Raw genomic sequence first — 16431 nt, 5'->3', positions numbered from 1 at the left:
CGATGAAGTGGCTCCATCTGCGCTAATGAAAACACCATTTTTAATTACAGGCCACTGCACACATATTGAAATAGTTATGTACAGTTCATATTTCTGTTGGTAGTTCTAGAAAACAATCTTAAAATCCACAAACCAAAAAACGCTTCTGATTATTTACCAGTTCAAACAATAAAAATGTCCTTGGTGTTGGTGTCTTCTATACAGGCTCTTGATATACAAACTATAAGATAAATACATCCTAGTTTTATACATCACTTCCAACACAACCAACCTCAGGTGTGTTCATTACTCTACGGGTTTATTTTAAAGTCTGCTAATGAGTGACATGAAGTTTTATCAGTCCGGTGACCTGTCCAGGGCGTATCCTGCCTCTCACCCTATGACAGCTGGGACAGATTCCAGGACGTGCAGAAGAAAATGGACGAGTGGACGTTTTATCATCTCCAGAACAATACTCGTGCTGGGTTTTGTATGAAGTGGTCACAGGTAGTACAATATGTGTGAACTCACCAAAAATGGTTCTATAACACAAGACATTTAATTTACACAAGACATTGATCCCACCAGTGAGATATTGAGATCACTGGTGCTGAGAGAAAAGCCTTTTGTTACCAGACTTCTTTAACCTGCTGCAGTTGACTAGTTTCCTGCAGGATTGAACCACATTTGCAGTGAGTACTAGGTCTTGTCAAAGTAACTGCTGACACTTCACTGGCATTAACACGTTCCCTATCCTCCTTACAACTAAGTTTAACTTGATGTGATTTTAAAAACTAACTTTTACAAAACGTATCCACTGATTCGGTTTGACTCTGGTTTCTAAAAAGATGGCGGGACATGTTTTTACTTAATATTGTGTTTGCTTTCCTGTGACTTCACACACTCGTGTGGTTTGTCCACACACAATCTGGAGCTACAAGAATGACCTGGATGACTCAGCACGAGTGATCTTCAATGATCACCGTTCTGTTAGCGCACAGCGTGCAGTTCTCACAAGTGTCTGCTTGGAGGTAAAGCTGGGCTACAGCGTTTCTATGCTGTTGTTGCCGGGAGGCGTGAAGCCCTTTCCAGATCCATCAGAGCCAACTCTCTGATTTCTTCCAGAATAGAGTACAGACTGGGAGTTTTGCTCTGACGAAACTCTCTTTCCTCTTTGGAGAGTTTGGGGCGCCGGGCTGTCTTCTCCTGAGCCAGCGCCTCTTCATTCTGACGCACCACCTCTTTGACCAGCTGACTGCGGCCCTGAGGGCTGGGCTGCTGGGACTTGGCACTGTGGTGAGGCTTGTTGCTGATGACCTCGAGGTTTAGACGGTCAGCGTGGCAAGTTGAAGAGTGGACAGAAATACGAACCTGAAGAGAGCAGAGAACGTAAGTCACAGTATTCCTCAGTTCGATCACTACACAGTAATGGCACCTACTGAAAATAGTCTAATGGAATGCTATGCAAAGACAGGCCCACTTAAGGTTTGTGACGTAATATATAACAGCAGTCCTCTCAGCACTGTGCGCAGCGTCACAGCTAAGTAGACAGTGGTGTAGAGTGGAGAAGTTTCCGACTGTGCCACAATTTTGTTCATAAATAGGATAAATTGGATACGTATGTTACACACACGTATCCAATGTAACAAACGTTCATCCATCCGTACACGAACTTTCTTTACTGTGCTTTCTAACATTCACACGACGTGGAGACTGGAGCAGAGGGGGAGAAAAACATTCATTAACACTGTGACCTCGGTCAAGTGTCACAGTGAGGTTGTTGTTTTGTTGATTTGTTTGTTGAATATCATCATCATCTCTTTGTTTGATATGATCATAGCTTGACAGCAGTCAATGCTGTGGTGGACAACTTGTGTTTGGGCTAATGTTTCTTTCTATCTTGTTTTGGCCACATGTGTCATCCATCATCATCCATCAGTAAGCTATGTTGTTAGCATTGCCTTTGCCCTTTGACATTTATGACCCCAGGATAAGTCCATGAAAGAAAGAAAAGATGTTGATAACAGTGGAAGCAGCAGTACTCTGTCACTTTTTCATGTCTTAAAGCCAAAGATGTGAGAATAACACACCGTTACTTCAGTTTCTTTTTGTTAGCTAACCTTAGGGTAATGTTTCCTGCTCTTTTTGCTTAAATCACATGCACTTATTCCTCACAATCATCGTGTGTAACATGCCTGAACTTAATATAACTTGACGCCAGTGATGGGCAGCAACGCATAATTAGATTACTTTTTTCAAGTAACGAGTAAAGTAAGGGATTACTGTTGCAAAAAAGGTAATTAGATTACTTTTACTGTCCCGTAAACACGCTGCTCTACTGTGTTACTAAACCGTGAGTTTGTTTGCAAGAGTGTCTCATGACAATGACATAAGTGCATGCGACGTTTGTGGTAACAAACGTTTGCAGAGCAACAATGGATCATTTATCGAGTGCGAGAGAGAGAGTGCGACCGTGCAGCGTTTAAAGGCGTTTATGTGAAAACAATTACCGCCCACTGTCATTTTTTATCTCCCTTTACAAAAAGGTTTGTGTAGAAACGCCACAAACTGGAAGCATTACATTTCTTGTCTTGGAGGAGAGCCTCCCCCCCCCCACACTTATGTTTTTGTTTTCATATAATATTTAAAAACAATAAACTGAATAACTTTAAATGATTTATTTTCAGGAATCATTTTCGTCTCATTCATCTTACTGACGTTTTGTTACCTTGAGATTAGCTAACAAAGCAGCAACCACACAACACTTTATCACAACAAGATCATAAAACGTCTCTTAATGTTGGACCACAAAAGATCCAGTAGTCGTATGAACCTGTGATTCATATACACTCATGCATATATATTTGGAATCGTCGCCTTTAGGCGCTGCATTGCTGGAAACCTTCTAAAATGATTGATTAGCGTTTTCTGTGACTTACGGTGATGTGGTCAAACAGTTTGAAGGTGGAGGTGCCACAGCTGGAGGTGGTGGTAATGCGGTCCGGGTATTTTCGCACAGTGCCACCCTGCCAATCACAGCTGCCGTCCTGTCCCGCTACCACCACCAGGCCCTCTTTGTTCTTCAGATACACAGGCCCCCTCACACCATACCTGTGAACAACATGGCTGTGGTCAGAGGCAGCCTTACTTACTCAGTGATATTACTCAACCTGCTTTGCGCCCTGTGATTTTAATCATTACATGGATTCTACAGCCTTCTCAAAATGACCACAGGTTACATTTTAATAAACTGTTAATATTGCATATCCCTGTAACACCACAAGCATGGAGAACACTGATGTTATTAAATTACACTTTCCTTGCAATAAACAAGCAGCAACCTCCAGAGGTTAGCTAAGCTAACGTAGAAGTGCCACAAACACAAGGCTGGCTCCAAAGCACCGTCCCTCCCCACAGACTCAACTTCAGCAATGCAATTAACTTATTTAAAGCCTGGTAGAGAAAAGATTCGGGGTTTTAGCCGATTTTCCCTGCTCACAATAAATGTTTAAGGAATTAGTTTAGTAAATTTATACAATTTAAAACTCATTTTGAGGTTTTTTAAGAGAAAATAAAACTAGCGTGTATACTGTTAAATATACATTGATTAGCGTGCAATTACATCTTCCAACAAATTCATTCATTGTCATAAACTTTGAATTCGTCTATTAAAAATACACGAGTGGTTGGCCGTCTGTGAGCTGCTGTACAGCTCCATTAAACAAAGGAAAAGAAGAAGACTGCAGAACAAAACACAGGACTGAAGGTTCTTACTCTGGGATAAACACCAAGACACCGTTGTCTCGAATGGAGTAGACAACAGCGTCAGCCACACAGCACGGGTCTGTCTGAGGGTCTCGTTCTCTGAAAAACAGACACTGAAACAGTGCTGTGGATCGCATTTGGGCTGCCTGTGCTGCCTGCAAATGAAACACAGACGTCAGCACAGCTTCTGTTAATAGAGTAAGAGGTGAATCATTGAAAAACACAAACAATAAAACACCCCTGACCCTGTTCTTGCTGTTGACATGGTGAGCCATTTCCTCCACTTCTTTGTTACTGGCTGGTGCTTTACCAGATACAACGCCCCTCTGCATGTGCAGGGCTGCGGTAAGAAGGCGGTGCACGACAATGTCTGCGTACCGACGGATGGGTGAGGTAAAGTGTGTGTAGCGATCCAGAGCCAGACCTACGACAACGAAGCAAATATCAGCACGTTAGCCTTCTTTCTAGTTCTCAGTCGAATAATTCTTCACAAACAACAGACGTTGGACAAGTGTGTGCAGACGTGTGATGGATGGACTGACCCACAGTCACACTGAAACTCTAGTGCAGCCAATAAAAGCTGTGCAGCGGTATCGTACCATAATGGTAGTATTGGTCTTGAGGATGAGCACCAGTGGAGAAGTACAGAGCCTGTGACATAGCAGTGGTGGCCATCATTCTGAACAACCTGTTCACCAAGGGGTCCTGTGGGTCCACAGCTCGGTCCAGTGAGGCAGCTAAAGCCTTGTTGGACCTGAAGGAACAGAGCCAGAAACCAGGGATGAGTGAGGCCTCTCATCTCAGCAGTCAGTGACACAAAGCTACTTGCATCACCATGTCTCTTGTCCTGGGACCGGTTCTGCTGTTGGTTTAACCCCCCCCCCCACAATCCTCCAACCGCACATTCATATTTTGTTTTCAAACTCCATTGCAGTTCATTCCACGCCTCAGATCCTCAGACCTTTTGTAAACAGTTAAACAAATAAAAGTTAACTGTAATAGATTACAGGTTGTAATTAAATAAATCACTGCCTCTTTTAAAAAACAGAAAAACAAACCATCTTTAATTATTTGAGTTGTTTGTTTTGTTCCCGTGTGAGAATATTCAACACTGCTCTCTGTGCAAAACGGGTTTAAAAGCATAAACAGCTGTGGGATCCTGTTTGTCCGGGATTTGAACCGGGGAACAAACTGCGGCAGGATCAGCGTTGTGCCGAGGTCGGCATCGCCGACAGCATGTGTTCCCCCTGCGTGGCGAGCGTTCGCTGGGCACGGAGTGTGGATCCAGGTTACGCCGCCTCCATTACAAACAGTCAGACGTGGAAGTAGTGATGTTTTAGTTTTGTAAAAAAGTGAAACCTGAGTGTCGTTACATTACCATTCAGTTTAAGGGTTACAACAGAAAATGAAATATTTATTGTCCTCTCGTGGTATCAGACGGGATTATTTTAACAAACGAAGGACATTTTGCCTGATAATTATATTTCTCCTGTAACTTTACTGTGTAAAGAGCTAAAACCTCCAAAGTTTCAGGAGTAGTTAGTCGTTATAAGAAGTGTTTGTGAACTGAAAATCAAGAATGTGGGATCCTGTTTGTCCGTGATTTGGACAGCCCAGCGTGTGCTCCCGACGCAGGGGAAACTAATTCTGTCGGGGAGACCGACCTTGCCACGACAGCTGTTGTGAAGCTGAAGCCAAAGGCAAGATATGCTTCATCATATGTTCTAGTCTTTGGTTTGGAAGCATATTTGGCTTCAACCTCAACCTGAGCTGAAGGAACATGTCTTCTTCTTGTCTGACTGCTCATGTGACACCTGAGTGTGTCCCCGTGTTATCAAACATTTCAGGTTCACACACTTGTGTGTCTGAACATGATGTGCGTTGGACTACAATATGCATTTCCTCAGTTTCTATACTGAACAGTCAAAAACATTACCTGGTGTCAATGGTGAAACCTTTGGCCTTTGCAGTGTCCACCAGCTGGTTGAATAGCTCCTGTTGTGGTGGTGGGTGACACCTTAGAAGGGCCTGGTTGGGGAAAGCTTCCTGGATCTTGCGGGCCACCCAGTGGTTGGCGTAAATCATGCACTCTGCCACGGTCTCATGGACCTCCAGGGGCTGACGAGGGACCAGGGCCGTAATGTTCCTCTCCTCATCCAGCTGGGCACCCACCTGAAAAGGGAAAATGCTTCTAACGTGACTTCAATGAAAAAGAATATGAAAATGCATCAGTGGGCCACATTTTACTACAGTTTACTTTAACTCAGTTGAACATGCACCATTCCACCGGAACAAATGCTGCACGGAGAACCAAATGTGAATGAATCTCAACCTGAAAACAGTCTACTGTCTTTCCTACGTTCAGCTCTCTATCATACCAGTAAGAACACATATCCCTAACAGGCACACAGCTCTGCTCATGGGCACAGAAACTCCACCGATCTGCTGTTCATGCTTTTTGTTTATAGTGGACAGCCAATCAGAGTTTAAGTTAGCTCAAAGGAAATGTGCCTTAAAGAGAGAACAAAACTTTTCTCAGACTAAGGATGAACTGAGGGGACCCAAAGCACTTCAGCAGGAACCAAAAGAAGCCAGAAAGTTTGGATTTGAACACAGTTTTGGCCGTTTTATATAATAGATCAAGATGAAACATCTGTTGTCCTTATCCTTCAGGACAACTGATGTTTCACCAGCGGTCAATAATCCAGCTTTGTCAAGATAAGAACTTGATTTTTGGGTGGCAGCTCAATCATTAAACACACTTTTAGAAATATATTGGTTTTTCCACTATCCCAGAAGCAACCCGAGAGAATCATTTTTACTTCATATCAATATTCTGTGTGCGTACAGCCATAACAGGAATGCAATAACTGAATAATAAATAAATCCAAGACATCCTATTAGAGAGCATCTTATAGAACAACAGGAATTGTCCATATGAGGTTTTAACAGATGGCCGACCAGCCGCTGTAGATAAATGGCTGTGATCTAATGTGAAAACTGTCAGTGGTTTCACAGTGGAGTGCTTGGTTTCTTTATTCCAATATTCTCACTGAAATGACTTTCTGATAAAATGTTTTCTGCTGAGGAACGTGTTCTGCTTAGACGCCTGATTTTAAAAATAACGTCTCTATTAGACCGTACTATAATTTATTATCGATGAAAAGAAATATATGGTATCCATCTGTAATTCTGTAAATAACACAGCAAAAAACCAAACTAAACATAAAGACCTGGAAGACTCCTGCGTCTAAATTCATTCAGTTATTGTACTGAGTCCTGAACATGTTAGAAATATGGTATCTAAGCAGATTCTTACTCTGGATGGCATTACCTTGGCCTCCAGTAACGCTGTGAGGAACCTTGGAGTCATGTTTGACCAGGACATGTCCTTCAATGCACATATTAAACAAATATGTAAGACTGCGTTCTTCCATTTGTGCAACATCTCTAAAGTTAGAAATATCCTGTCTCAGAGTGACGCTGAAAAACTAGTTCATGCATTTATTACTTCCAGGCTGGACGACTGTAATTCATTATTATCAGGATGTCCAAAAAACTCGCTGAAAAGCCTTCAGCTGATCCAAAATGCTGCAGCAAGAGTCCTGACAGGGACTAGAAAGAGAGAGCAGATTCCCTTCATTGGCTTCCTGTTAAATCCAGAATTCAAAATCCTGCTCCTCACATACAAGGTCTTAAATAATCAGGCCCCATCTTATCTTAATGACCTTGTAGTACCATATCACCCTATTAGAGCACTTCGCTCTCGCTCTGCAGGCCTACTTGTTGTTCCTAGAGTATTTAAAAGTAGAATGGGAGGCAGAGCCTTCAGTTTTCAGGCCCCTCTTCTGTGGAACCAGCTTCCAGTTTGGATTCAGGAGACAGACACTATCTCTACTTTTAAGATTAGGCTTCAAACTTTCCTTTTTGCTAAAGCATATAGTTAGGGCTGGACCAGGTGACCCTGAATCCTCCCTTAGTTATGCTGCAATAGACCGTGGCAGCTGGGGGATTCTCATGATGACGCCGAACATCATCATCACCTCTTTGTCATCATTATCACTGACTACATGTTTATAGACCAATCTCCATTTAATCATTAGTTATCATTAATCCCTGGCCCTTTTCCACAGGTGTCTTTTGACCTGATTTCCTCCCCTCGGCTGTATGAAGTGTTTCGGGGTGACTGATACTGAATTTTCTAACCATGATGTCATCTGACAAAATGACCAAACACAGAGGTTAAGTCAAACTTTCACTTAGACAGAAGCTTAGAAGGGAGAATCTTCTGCAGCTGAAATGTGCGAGAAAGATAGTGGTTCCAGTTTTTAATGTGCAGAATGGATTTCTCTCCACTGAAGCTATGTGCACGGTTTACTTTGTTTGATTCACTTCAGATTCATTGAATCATTTTGTGTCGTATGTTAGACGTCAGTAGTGACGATGTGTTAGGGTTAGACACTCAGCTATAACATGCTTACGCTTTCAATTAAGAACATGAACCTTAAATGTTTGCAGTCTTTATTTATATAGTCTTACTGTTAAGTACACACATTACCAAAACACACAAAATACTCTATGAAGATACAAGAAACCAATCATACCTCCACTCCTTCCAGCTCCAGCGCTCCTCCTCTGTCCCTCTTTGCCCGAAGATGTCTGGCTACATGTGTGAGCATCTCAAGTGCCTCAGTGAGTTGAGCTAGCTTAGAACCCTTTTCCTGAGGACCCAGGTTGGCCAGTTCCGCTACCTCAACCTGTTCTCCGTTGAGGAGCGCCTGAGCCAGCTCGTAGTGGAGCTGATAGGAGGAGCGGATGAGTGTACGACCATACCAGACCTCTTGGACTTCAAGGGATTCTGCGTCAAGCTCCCAAAGCACGCTCATTGCATACCTGAATTTGAAAGTGTCAGTTACACAACTAGCATGCATTTTAAGCATATGAAAATGAAACGTGTGATGGGAAGTCTACTAACCTGTCAGCACCTCCCAGCAGTGAGCAAAGGTCTGCGCTGAGAATAGCAGGCAGCATGTCGTACCTGCGGTCTGCCAGGTAGTAGGTTGTAGCCCTTAAGAAGTGACATAATAAATATAAAAAGGCAATGAGATCAAAGCAGCAGCTTTATCATCTTCTTTCTAATCAAAAGTGAGACATAATTTGAAAATAAGTACTAAATATTCAGAGTTTGTTCCACCTTTGTCATTTTCATCCTTCTGTTTATTAATAAGTCAGGAAGGATGAAATAAATAAGCAAAATGTTTTTCTTATGATTTAATAAATATTCCCCATTTTCTGAAATAGAATTTAAGGCTTCAAACCACAATCATGAGATTTTAATTTACTTCTTTAAAGTGTGGAGGCGAGCTGGACAGGTGGGTGATCTGCACGCTGCTTTGTGGACAGCTATGAAATGTAAAATGGAATTTTAGAGTAAGTCAGAGAGAAAGCAGAGGACCAAAACTACATTAAAAATCACAACATAAAAAATATATAGTAAAATTTCAGTATTATTTTATAAGTGCACGTTGTTAACAGTCTACACGGAGTTTCTCTCCTCACTCGGCTCTCAATCATCTTCTGTACATGCTGCTGCTGCTGCTGCTGCTGCCTTTAAAAAACGACATGCACTTCATGGACCTTCTTACTAATTTATCTGCAGACTACACTTTATCAGATACATTTTATTAGCACTGGGTTAGACACTTCTGCCTTCTGAACACTCCTTTCTTCACTTCCAAGACTCAACAAGGTGCTGAAAGAATTCCGTAGAGATTTTGGATTATAGCGAGATTACACCGAGATGACAGCAGAATGCATTTGCTGCAGATTTGTCGGCCGTTCAGCTGTGACACAAATTTTTTTGGGCTGCTTCCCTGTCACATGGTGTCATCGCTGCATGTTCCCAGGAAGGAAAATTTGTGGAGATCAAGTGCAAGCATTACTTTTGCAGCCCCGACCTTCACTTCATTTACTGCAGATATTTTAAACTCAGTTTTATTCATTTGTACAATACAGCACAAAATAAATAAATAAATCAGAACATGTGCATATATCTGGACATAAACACAGATGAATATCTTCTTGTTCTATTACTGTGGTTCAACTGTCTTGTATCATCATCCTCTTTATTAATAAGATGCACTGAAAGCCAATTATAGACAAACCATTAACATCAGGTACTCAAGGTCACATGCCATCATGTGACCTCCGGTGTTTTCCTGACACCCGTAACTGTACAAAGGGGATCTGAAAACAAATGATGTGTGACACACTGTTCTTTACTTCTACCACTCAGTAGAATAAAACTAATTTAGTTGGAAGCGGACTCATTTTTCCTTTTTTTGCTGCATGACCTTCTGGTTGAATGTTGTGTACAAGTATGGCTGCCATGTCCCGTAGTAATATATGTTTATGAAGGCCACAGTGAAAACCACTCAGGCTTTCCCACAGCGGAAACATTCCCCTGTCCTGTTAATGGCATCGTACTCAAAATGAGCACAAGTTCTTCGTAACAACATGGACCACTGTGTTCTGTGTGTAGCAGTTCTCTACTGTGAGAACCCCAACCACCTTTTAGCACGACCAGCATTCGTCCATTCGCACACATATTCATACAGCGCGTTAGTCTATACCTTTAAGCATTTTCTCTCACATGCACACTCACACTAACGGATGCATCCAGGGAAATTTGGGGGTTAAGTATTTTGTGCAAGGTGACTTTAACATGAATAAATAAATGGTAAATGGCCTGTATTTATATAGCGCCTTACTAGTCCCTAAGGACCCCAAAGCGCTTTACATATCCAGTCATCCACCCATTCACACACACATTCACACACTGGCGATAGCAAGCTACATTGTAGCCACAGCCACCCTGGGGCGCACTGACAGAGGCGAGGCTGCCGGACACTGGCGCCACCGGGCCCTCTGACCACCACCAGTAGGCAACGGGTGAAGTGTCTTGCCCAAGGACACAACGACCGAGACTGTCCAAGCCGGGGCTCGAACCAGCAACCTTCCGATTACAAGGCGAACTCCCAACTCTTGAGCCACGATCGCCCGAAGGCATCAGGGATTGAACCAACAATGTGCTGACCATTGGTTCAATTCCTGGTGCCAGTGATACTTTCAAAGCCATCATGGACCCTGTGAAGTCCTTCTACATGTGATTAAATGATAGACATTTAAGGCTTAATGCTTCACATCAGACACGAGCCTTATTTAAGGTGGCCCTCTGTGTTATTTATAATTGCGCTACAAGGCATGCTGCTGATGCAACATTAATTCAGGCAACAACTTTCTTGCCTCTTTGTACTTCTGAAAGTTCCTCTGAACACTTATGCAAGATGCTGTAATTTTCTTTTATCCTTTTATATCCCACCTACTCTACCCAACCACTCCAACCAGTTCCTCACCTTGAACGTGCCTCCAAGTCTGTGAGCGAACCCTCTTTGACAAAGTGAGTGACATCAGCAATGTGAACTCCCAGCTCCAGCCTTCTGTTGGGGAGCTTGTGTACAGACAGCGTGTCGTCTACATCTTCACAGCCGCGTGGATCGATGCTGAACACCAGGCGACTGTCCCTAAGATCCCGCCGCTCTGCCACCTCAGAGGGGTCTACCGTCCACGGCTTCTCCAGAGAGTTGACCGGCATCTCTCTCAGCTGATGGCAGACGGACAGGCACAGCTAAACAGCCGCATAGTCTTTTGAACTTTTCACATTTTGTTATGATTCTATACAAAACATTAATAATAATAATAATAATAATACATTTTATTAAGCGCCTTTCAAAACACTCAAGGACACTTTACACAAAGACAAAGCAAAACAGTGTTTCACTTTCAGTTGCTCCCTTGTCACAAGGGGTCACCACACCTGATAGCTCAGCATCTTTTGATACGGCAGAGTTTTATACCAGATGCCCTTCCAGGCACAACCCTGATTTGTATCTCCGGTTGCAATCGAACCAGTGACATTTTGCCTGCAAGCCAGTGTGTAAACCACTGATGAAAAAAGGAAAGAATGAACTATTCCACATATTTAATGATTCTTTAATATTTTGTTGATTTGATAATAATAATAATAATAATAATAATGGATTGGATTTATATAGCGCTTTCCAAGGCACCCAAAGCGCTTTACAATGCCACTATTCATTCACTCTCACATTCACACACTGGTGGAGGCAGCTACAGTTGTAGCCACAGCTGCCCTGGGGCAGACTGACAGAAGCGAGGCTGCCATATCGCACCATCGGCCCCTCTGGACAACAATAGCTATATTGCAATCTTTAAAACCTTTGGTTACTATGGTAACTCTCTGATAACCAAGCACTCTCTGATGTGACCAATCACAGAAGCTCTACTGCCACCCCCTTTATAACATAAAAAGTTATGAATGATGTTCCAGTCTATGATAGTGGACTCATCTGTGCTTGTCCTTTGTTACAGCCCATTGCAACCCTTACACTCCTTACAGTGGAAATGCAGTTGTCTTCAGGTGTTGCCTAGGTTTAACTGCCGATTGTCTACACCTGGTGAGGTGTGGCTAAAGGCGTTCCTGAAGTGGTCTAGTCCAATCACCTTCTCCAGGCCAATCAGCATTCATGCTGTGTCCTCGGTTATTCTTCCTTGTACACGCCTCATCTCATCACTCATGCTCCATTCAACCATTCCACCACCAGCTTCCAGGCTCTCGGGGCTCCTGCTCTAATCCTTTTCACAGACGGGGTTCTGTTCCGCTGAGATAGGCCATCTGAGTCTAACGGCAAATCACCTGTTTAAATTCTGTTCATCAGTAAATCAATTTCATTCTTTCAAATAACCTCTCCTTATTAAAATATCTGTACTGTATTTAGTGATGAACAATTGTTAAACTCTGGTGTTTGCTCCCATAATTTCCCTTTTATTTTGACGCTCTCTGCTCTTTCCTCTTTCACCTGATCTCTGACTGCGATTGTTTGGAGGTGAAAACCAAACATCACCTGGGTTTCAGAAAACCAGAGTTACCCTGGTAAGCAACCATTCTCTGTATCTCACTATGGGAGATATAATCTACTTCCAGGTTGTAAGTTCTTTATCCTTAACAAGGTATGGAGCAGGGTAAGCCCACACTAAGGACTGAGTGTGCCAGTGAGGATGCAATAATATCAAAAACGCATAACCTAACAAATGTAATAGATGGTCCTCTGGTGAACTGTGAAGGTCACACTCTCAGTAGCCTTCAACAGCCACACAGACAGATACACTCAACAAAACAGGAACACACAGATGCTTCAATCTATGCAAAGGAGTGCAAGACACAGAAAAGCGCTATATATGGCTACATTTTCAGCAATTTACCGTTTAAAAGTGGGCCCTGCATAAACAGGATGTGGACCAATTGGTGCATTCCCAAAGTAAATGTGATACGAAAGAGTAGCTAAATGCAGTTTAATAAATGGAAAATAATCCTCTCTTATTTAGCTAATCCTGAAGGAAACATAACACATGTGGAACAGAGTTAGGAATGGGTACCGGCAATGTTCCCTCGAAGCTGTGTGTGTGCACAATTGCGCACTGCTGGCACGGTCTCTGCGCACAGAAAATCTGCGTTGCGCACAAAAAAAAAAATCTAACCTGAATTGAAATTAAAATCAATACTTTAACAAGTCTGTTTTGCAGTGTTAGTCAGTGACTGGCTGCTCCCGTATGGGATCCAGCCAGTAATGCGATTCACATTCGTATATACGCAGCTAATCAATGTCGTTGACAGGCTCTGACAGCGTCCTTATGTGCCGACACCGGTGTTTTAGCGAGCAAAGCGGCGTGGCGACGTTTAGTGTGTGTCAGAACAATGAGGCGACTGCTGAGTGTTACAGGTGTTACAGCAGTGACACATCTGCTGCTGTCAGGCCTGCAGGTATCAGGCTGTTGTTCTCCTTCATCTCATAGTTGACAGAAATTATTTTTGGAGTGGCACAAATAATTTGTGTGGCATCAGATTTGATGCAATTTGATGATTGTTCTCTAAATAATTTAAAATGTTTATTTAAAAAAACGCCTTGGCTGCATTTTTAGGTAAACAGCTGCAAAAAACTTTGTTGTTTGCATAACTCAGTTACTTTTTTGAAGAAGTAACTATATAATTAATTACCCAACATTGGTCATTATTTACTGTATTTTGCAGACAGAGTTACAGACTCTCTCCCAGACCACAGACTCATAATACAAGTCAGAGCTTTATGAAAAAAAAACAAAAGAAACTTGTGTTTTCAAAATTGGAGTTCAAGTTATTTTTACTTCCAATAGTGTTAACATGCTACACAGGTCATGAACAAGATTTTTTTGTTTTGTTTTTTTAAATTTTCATTGTAAGTGGGCTAAAATAGTTAATTAAAAGTAGTCTAACATAAATGTAAATGCTGTAATTTTATTATTTTAATAAACCATGTAACTTGCATGGATTCAATGCTGGCGTCACCACAGTGCACACGTCTGCTGTTGCTCACAGTGGTCCAAGGGATCGCTCAGGGAGTTTCTGTGTTCGCTCAGACACATGAAAAATTAGAGGGAACATTGGGTGCGGGTATACCGGATACGGGTGGCTTTTTTTTTTCTTGAGATGTCATACACTTTGGATTCTAGCCAATCATTTTACGTTTCCGAGGATAGTAGGCGGGTCCAGGTACGTATGTTCTTTGAGAGCAGAGCTACAGATTAAATGTCCAAGGCAAAGCGGTCAAAAGTCTGGCTGTACTTCACAGCAAAATATGCAAACTCAGCAGCAACAAGTGCTTTAAGGTGATACTGTGATACTGTGCAAAGGAAGTAACACCTCGAATCCAATGAAAGACCTGGCAACGCAATAGCGTTTTTTTAAAAGCAGAGAAATGCATCGTATTTGATAGCTTGCTGCGAGACTTCACACCGAGCACATCTGCTGCGGGTGGGTTGCCTGTTATTGGACCTGGAGTTAGCAACATCCCCCAAAAACCCGAAGAGGAGAGTCCTGGCCCCTAGCCCTGCCAGTGTAGCAGACGGATGATGATGCAGCAGCAACCGTTCTTCTCTGCGTGAGGAGCTTAATGTTGTTCGTGTGTAATTTACGTTGAGTAGGCTAACCACGTTATTACATTAATGCATGTAAGGTGAACTAGCAAACACCGTCGTAGTTACATGCGACTGTCTTCTTGTTTGATAGGGCTGCAGAAAAAGCTAACACCGTTATCTTTTTACAAAAAAAACAAACAGCTAAACATGTTTTCCATTATTCACCGGTTCCAAACAAAGTAGGTATGTTGTATCAAAAGAAAAGGCTAACTTGGTTATCATTTTGCAGAAAAAAGAGACTGCTAAAAATAAAAACATAAGAGGTTTTTGGACAAAGTTTGTGTTCTCCATTCTTTAAGCAATTCAATTCAATTCAATTTTATTTATATAGCACCAAATCACAACAAAAGTCGCCTCAAGGCGCTTCATAGATACAGAGTCATATGACCCCCTATGAGCAGCACTTTGGCAACAGTGGGAAGGAAAAACTCCTGTTTAACAGGAAGAAACCTCCAGCAGAACCAGGCTCAGGGAGGGGCGGGGCCATCTGCTGCGACCGGTTGGGGTGAGAGAAGGAAGCAACGGTTAGAGCACCATTTAAGCACCCGCACAGTTTCAAAAGTACCGGTATCGGATAAAACCTAAACGATACCCATCCCTAAACAGAGTATAGATAAGGAATCTCTCAAATACTTCATAAAATGAGCATGTAGAAAGTGATCTAGCATTCTGAATGTTCACAATGACTCTCAGAGAGAGACCTGCTTCATTTTAAATCAGCCACTCGTGTGCCACGCCCAGAGTGCTGACCATTTGGGATGTGGAAGAAAAAAATCACGCCAAGTCAATGTTCAAAGGCAATGGTCATGGCCAGTAGTGGAACAGAAAAGCTAGTTCTGCCATCAATGGCCTGATGGGCCAGTATGGGATCTATAAAAATGAGAGACAGCTACTCCTCCCTCACCCCACTCAGTATCACTGGTATGAGGTTGAGAAGGGGAAAATGCATACAGGTCAATGCTGAACACATGAGAAGCTACTTTAAGGCATATCACCCAATTTGTAATATTGCTAAACATTTCTTAAGGCAGACGAGTCATGCTGGCTGGGTCAGTGTCATTTTTGTTGTAATTGATGTCTGGTTTGTTCTGTTCCCTAGTGATGGGTAGGGATGGGTACCAGTATCCGGTGTTCTGACATAATCCTTGAAATAGTAATAACACAGTATCCTCAGCAAAGATGAATTAAACAAGTTTTATTTTAATGGAAGTTTACTTCAAGTCTTCAGATTTTTACTGTCTTTTATTTGATTACTTTAAAGTATATGATTACATTAGAGTAATTAAATAAAGACAGTTTTGATGGAGCTCCTGAGCCAGCCCAAGCTCTCTATGAAGACGAGGAAAAACTCCCCTGGGGGGGCCAGACTGACGGGAAGAAACCTCGGGAAAGCCCATTCAAAGAGAGATCCCCTTTCCTGGGATGGCTGGGGGGGGTTACAGGAATTCCAAAACACTGAAATTTAAAGTGGGCCAATTAAAAAAAATTATTTCCTGAAAAAAAGAAAGGTAATTCATACATCACACATAAATGATAACGTCTGAATTGTGTGTGTTTGTGTGTGTGTGTGATAGGCTTATCTCAGCCAAGTGTGAT

General features: G+C 42.3%; 1 protein-coding gene and 1 pseudogene across 1 annotated transcript; one reads left to right on the top strand and one right to left on the bottom strand.

The window, feature by feature from the left end:
- LOC146625124 (uncharacterized) overlaps nucleotides 1–16431 on the top strand; it is a 238552-nt pseudogene that overhangs the window by 52236 nt on the left and 169885 nt on the right.
- LOC146625143 (DIS3-like exonuclease 1) lies at nucleotides 298–11463 on the bottom strand. Its single transcript, XM_085362655.1, has 9 exons — nucleotides 11160–11463; nucleotides 8720–8812; nucleotides 8349–8637; nucleotides 5681–5916; nucleotides 4344–4498; nucleotides 3990–4168; nucleotides 3754–3899; nucleotides 2919–3090; nucleotides 298–1350 (listed from the first exon to the last, which is right to left on the bottom strand). Exons 1-9 carry the CDS (start codon nucleotides 11396–11398, stop codon nucleotides 1033–1035), a joined length of 1827 nt encoding a protein of 608 aa, XP_085218781.1. The 5' UTR covers nucleotides 11399–11463; the 3' UTR covers nucleotides 298–1032.

Source organism: Diplotaxodon limnothrissa, linkage group LG9, assembly GCF_057381915.1.
Source record: "Diplotaxodon limnothrissa isolate DT_005_m linkage group LG9, D_limnothrissa_male_GT1.1, whole genome shotgun sequence".
Taxonomy (NCBI): Eukaryota; Metazoa; Chordata; class Actinopteri; order Cichliformes; family Cichlidae; genus Diplotaxodon; species Diplotaxodon limnothrissa.
The sequence above is the reverse complement of the archived record's forward strand: the minus strand, read 5'-3'. Positions and strand labels throughout refer to the sequence as shown.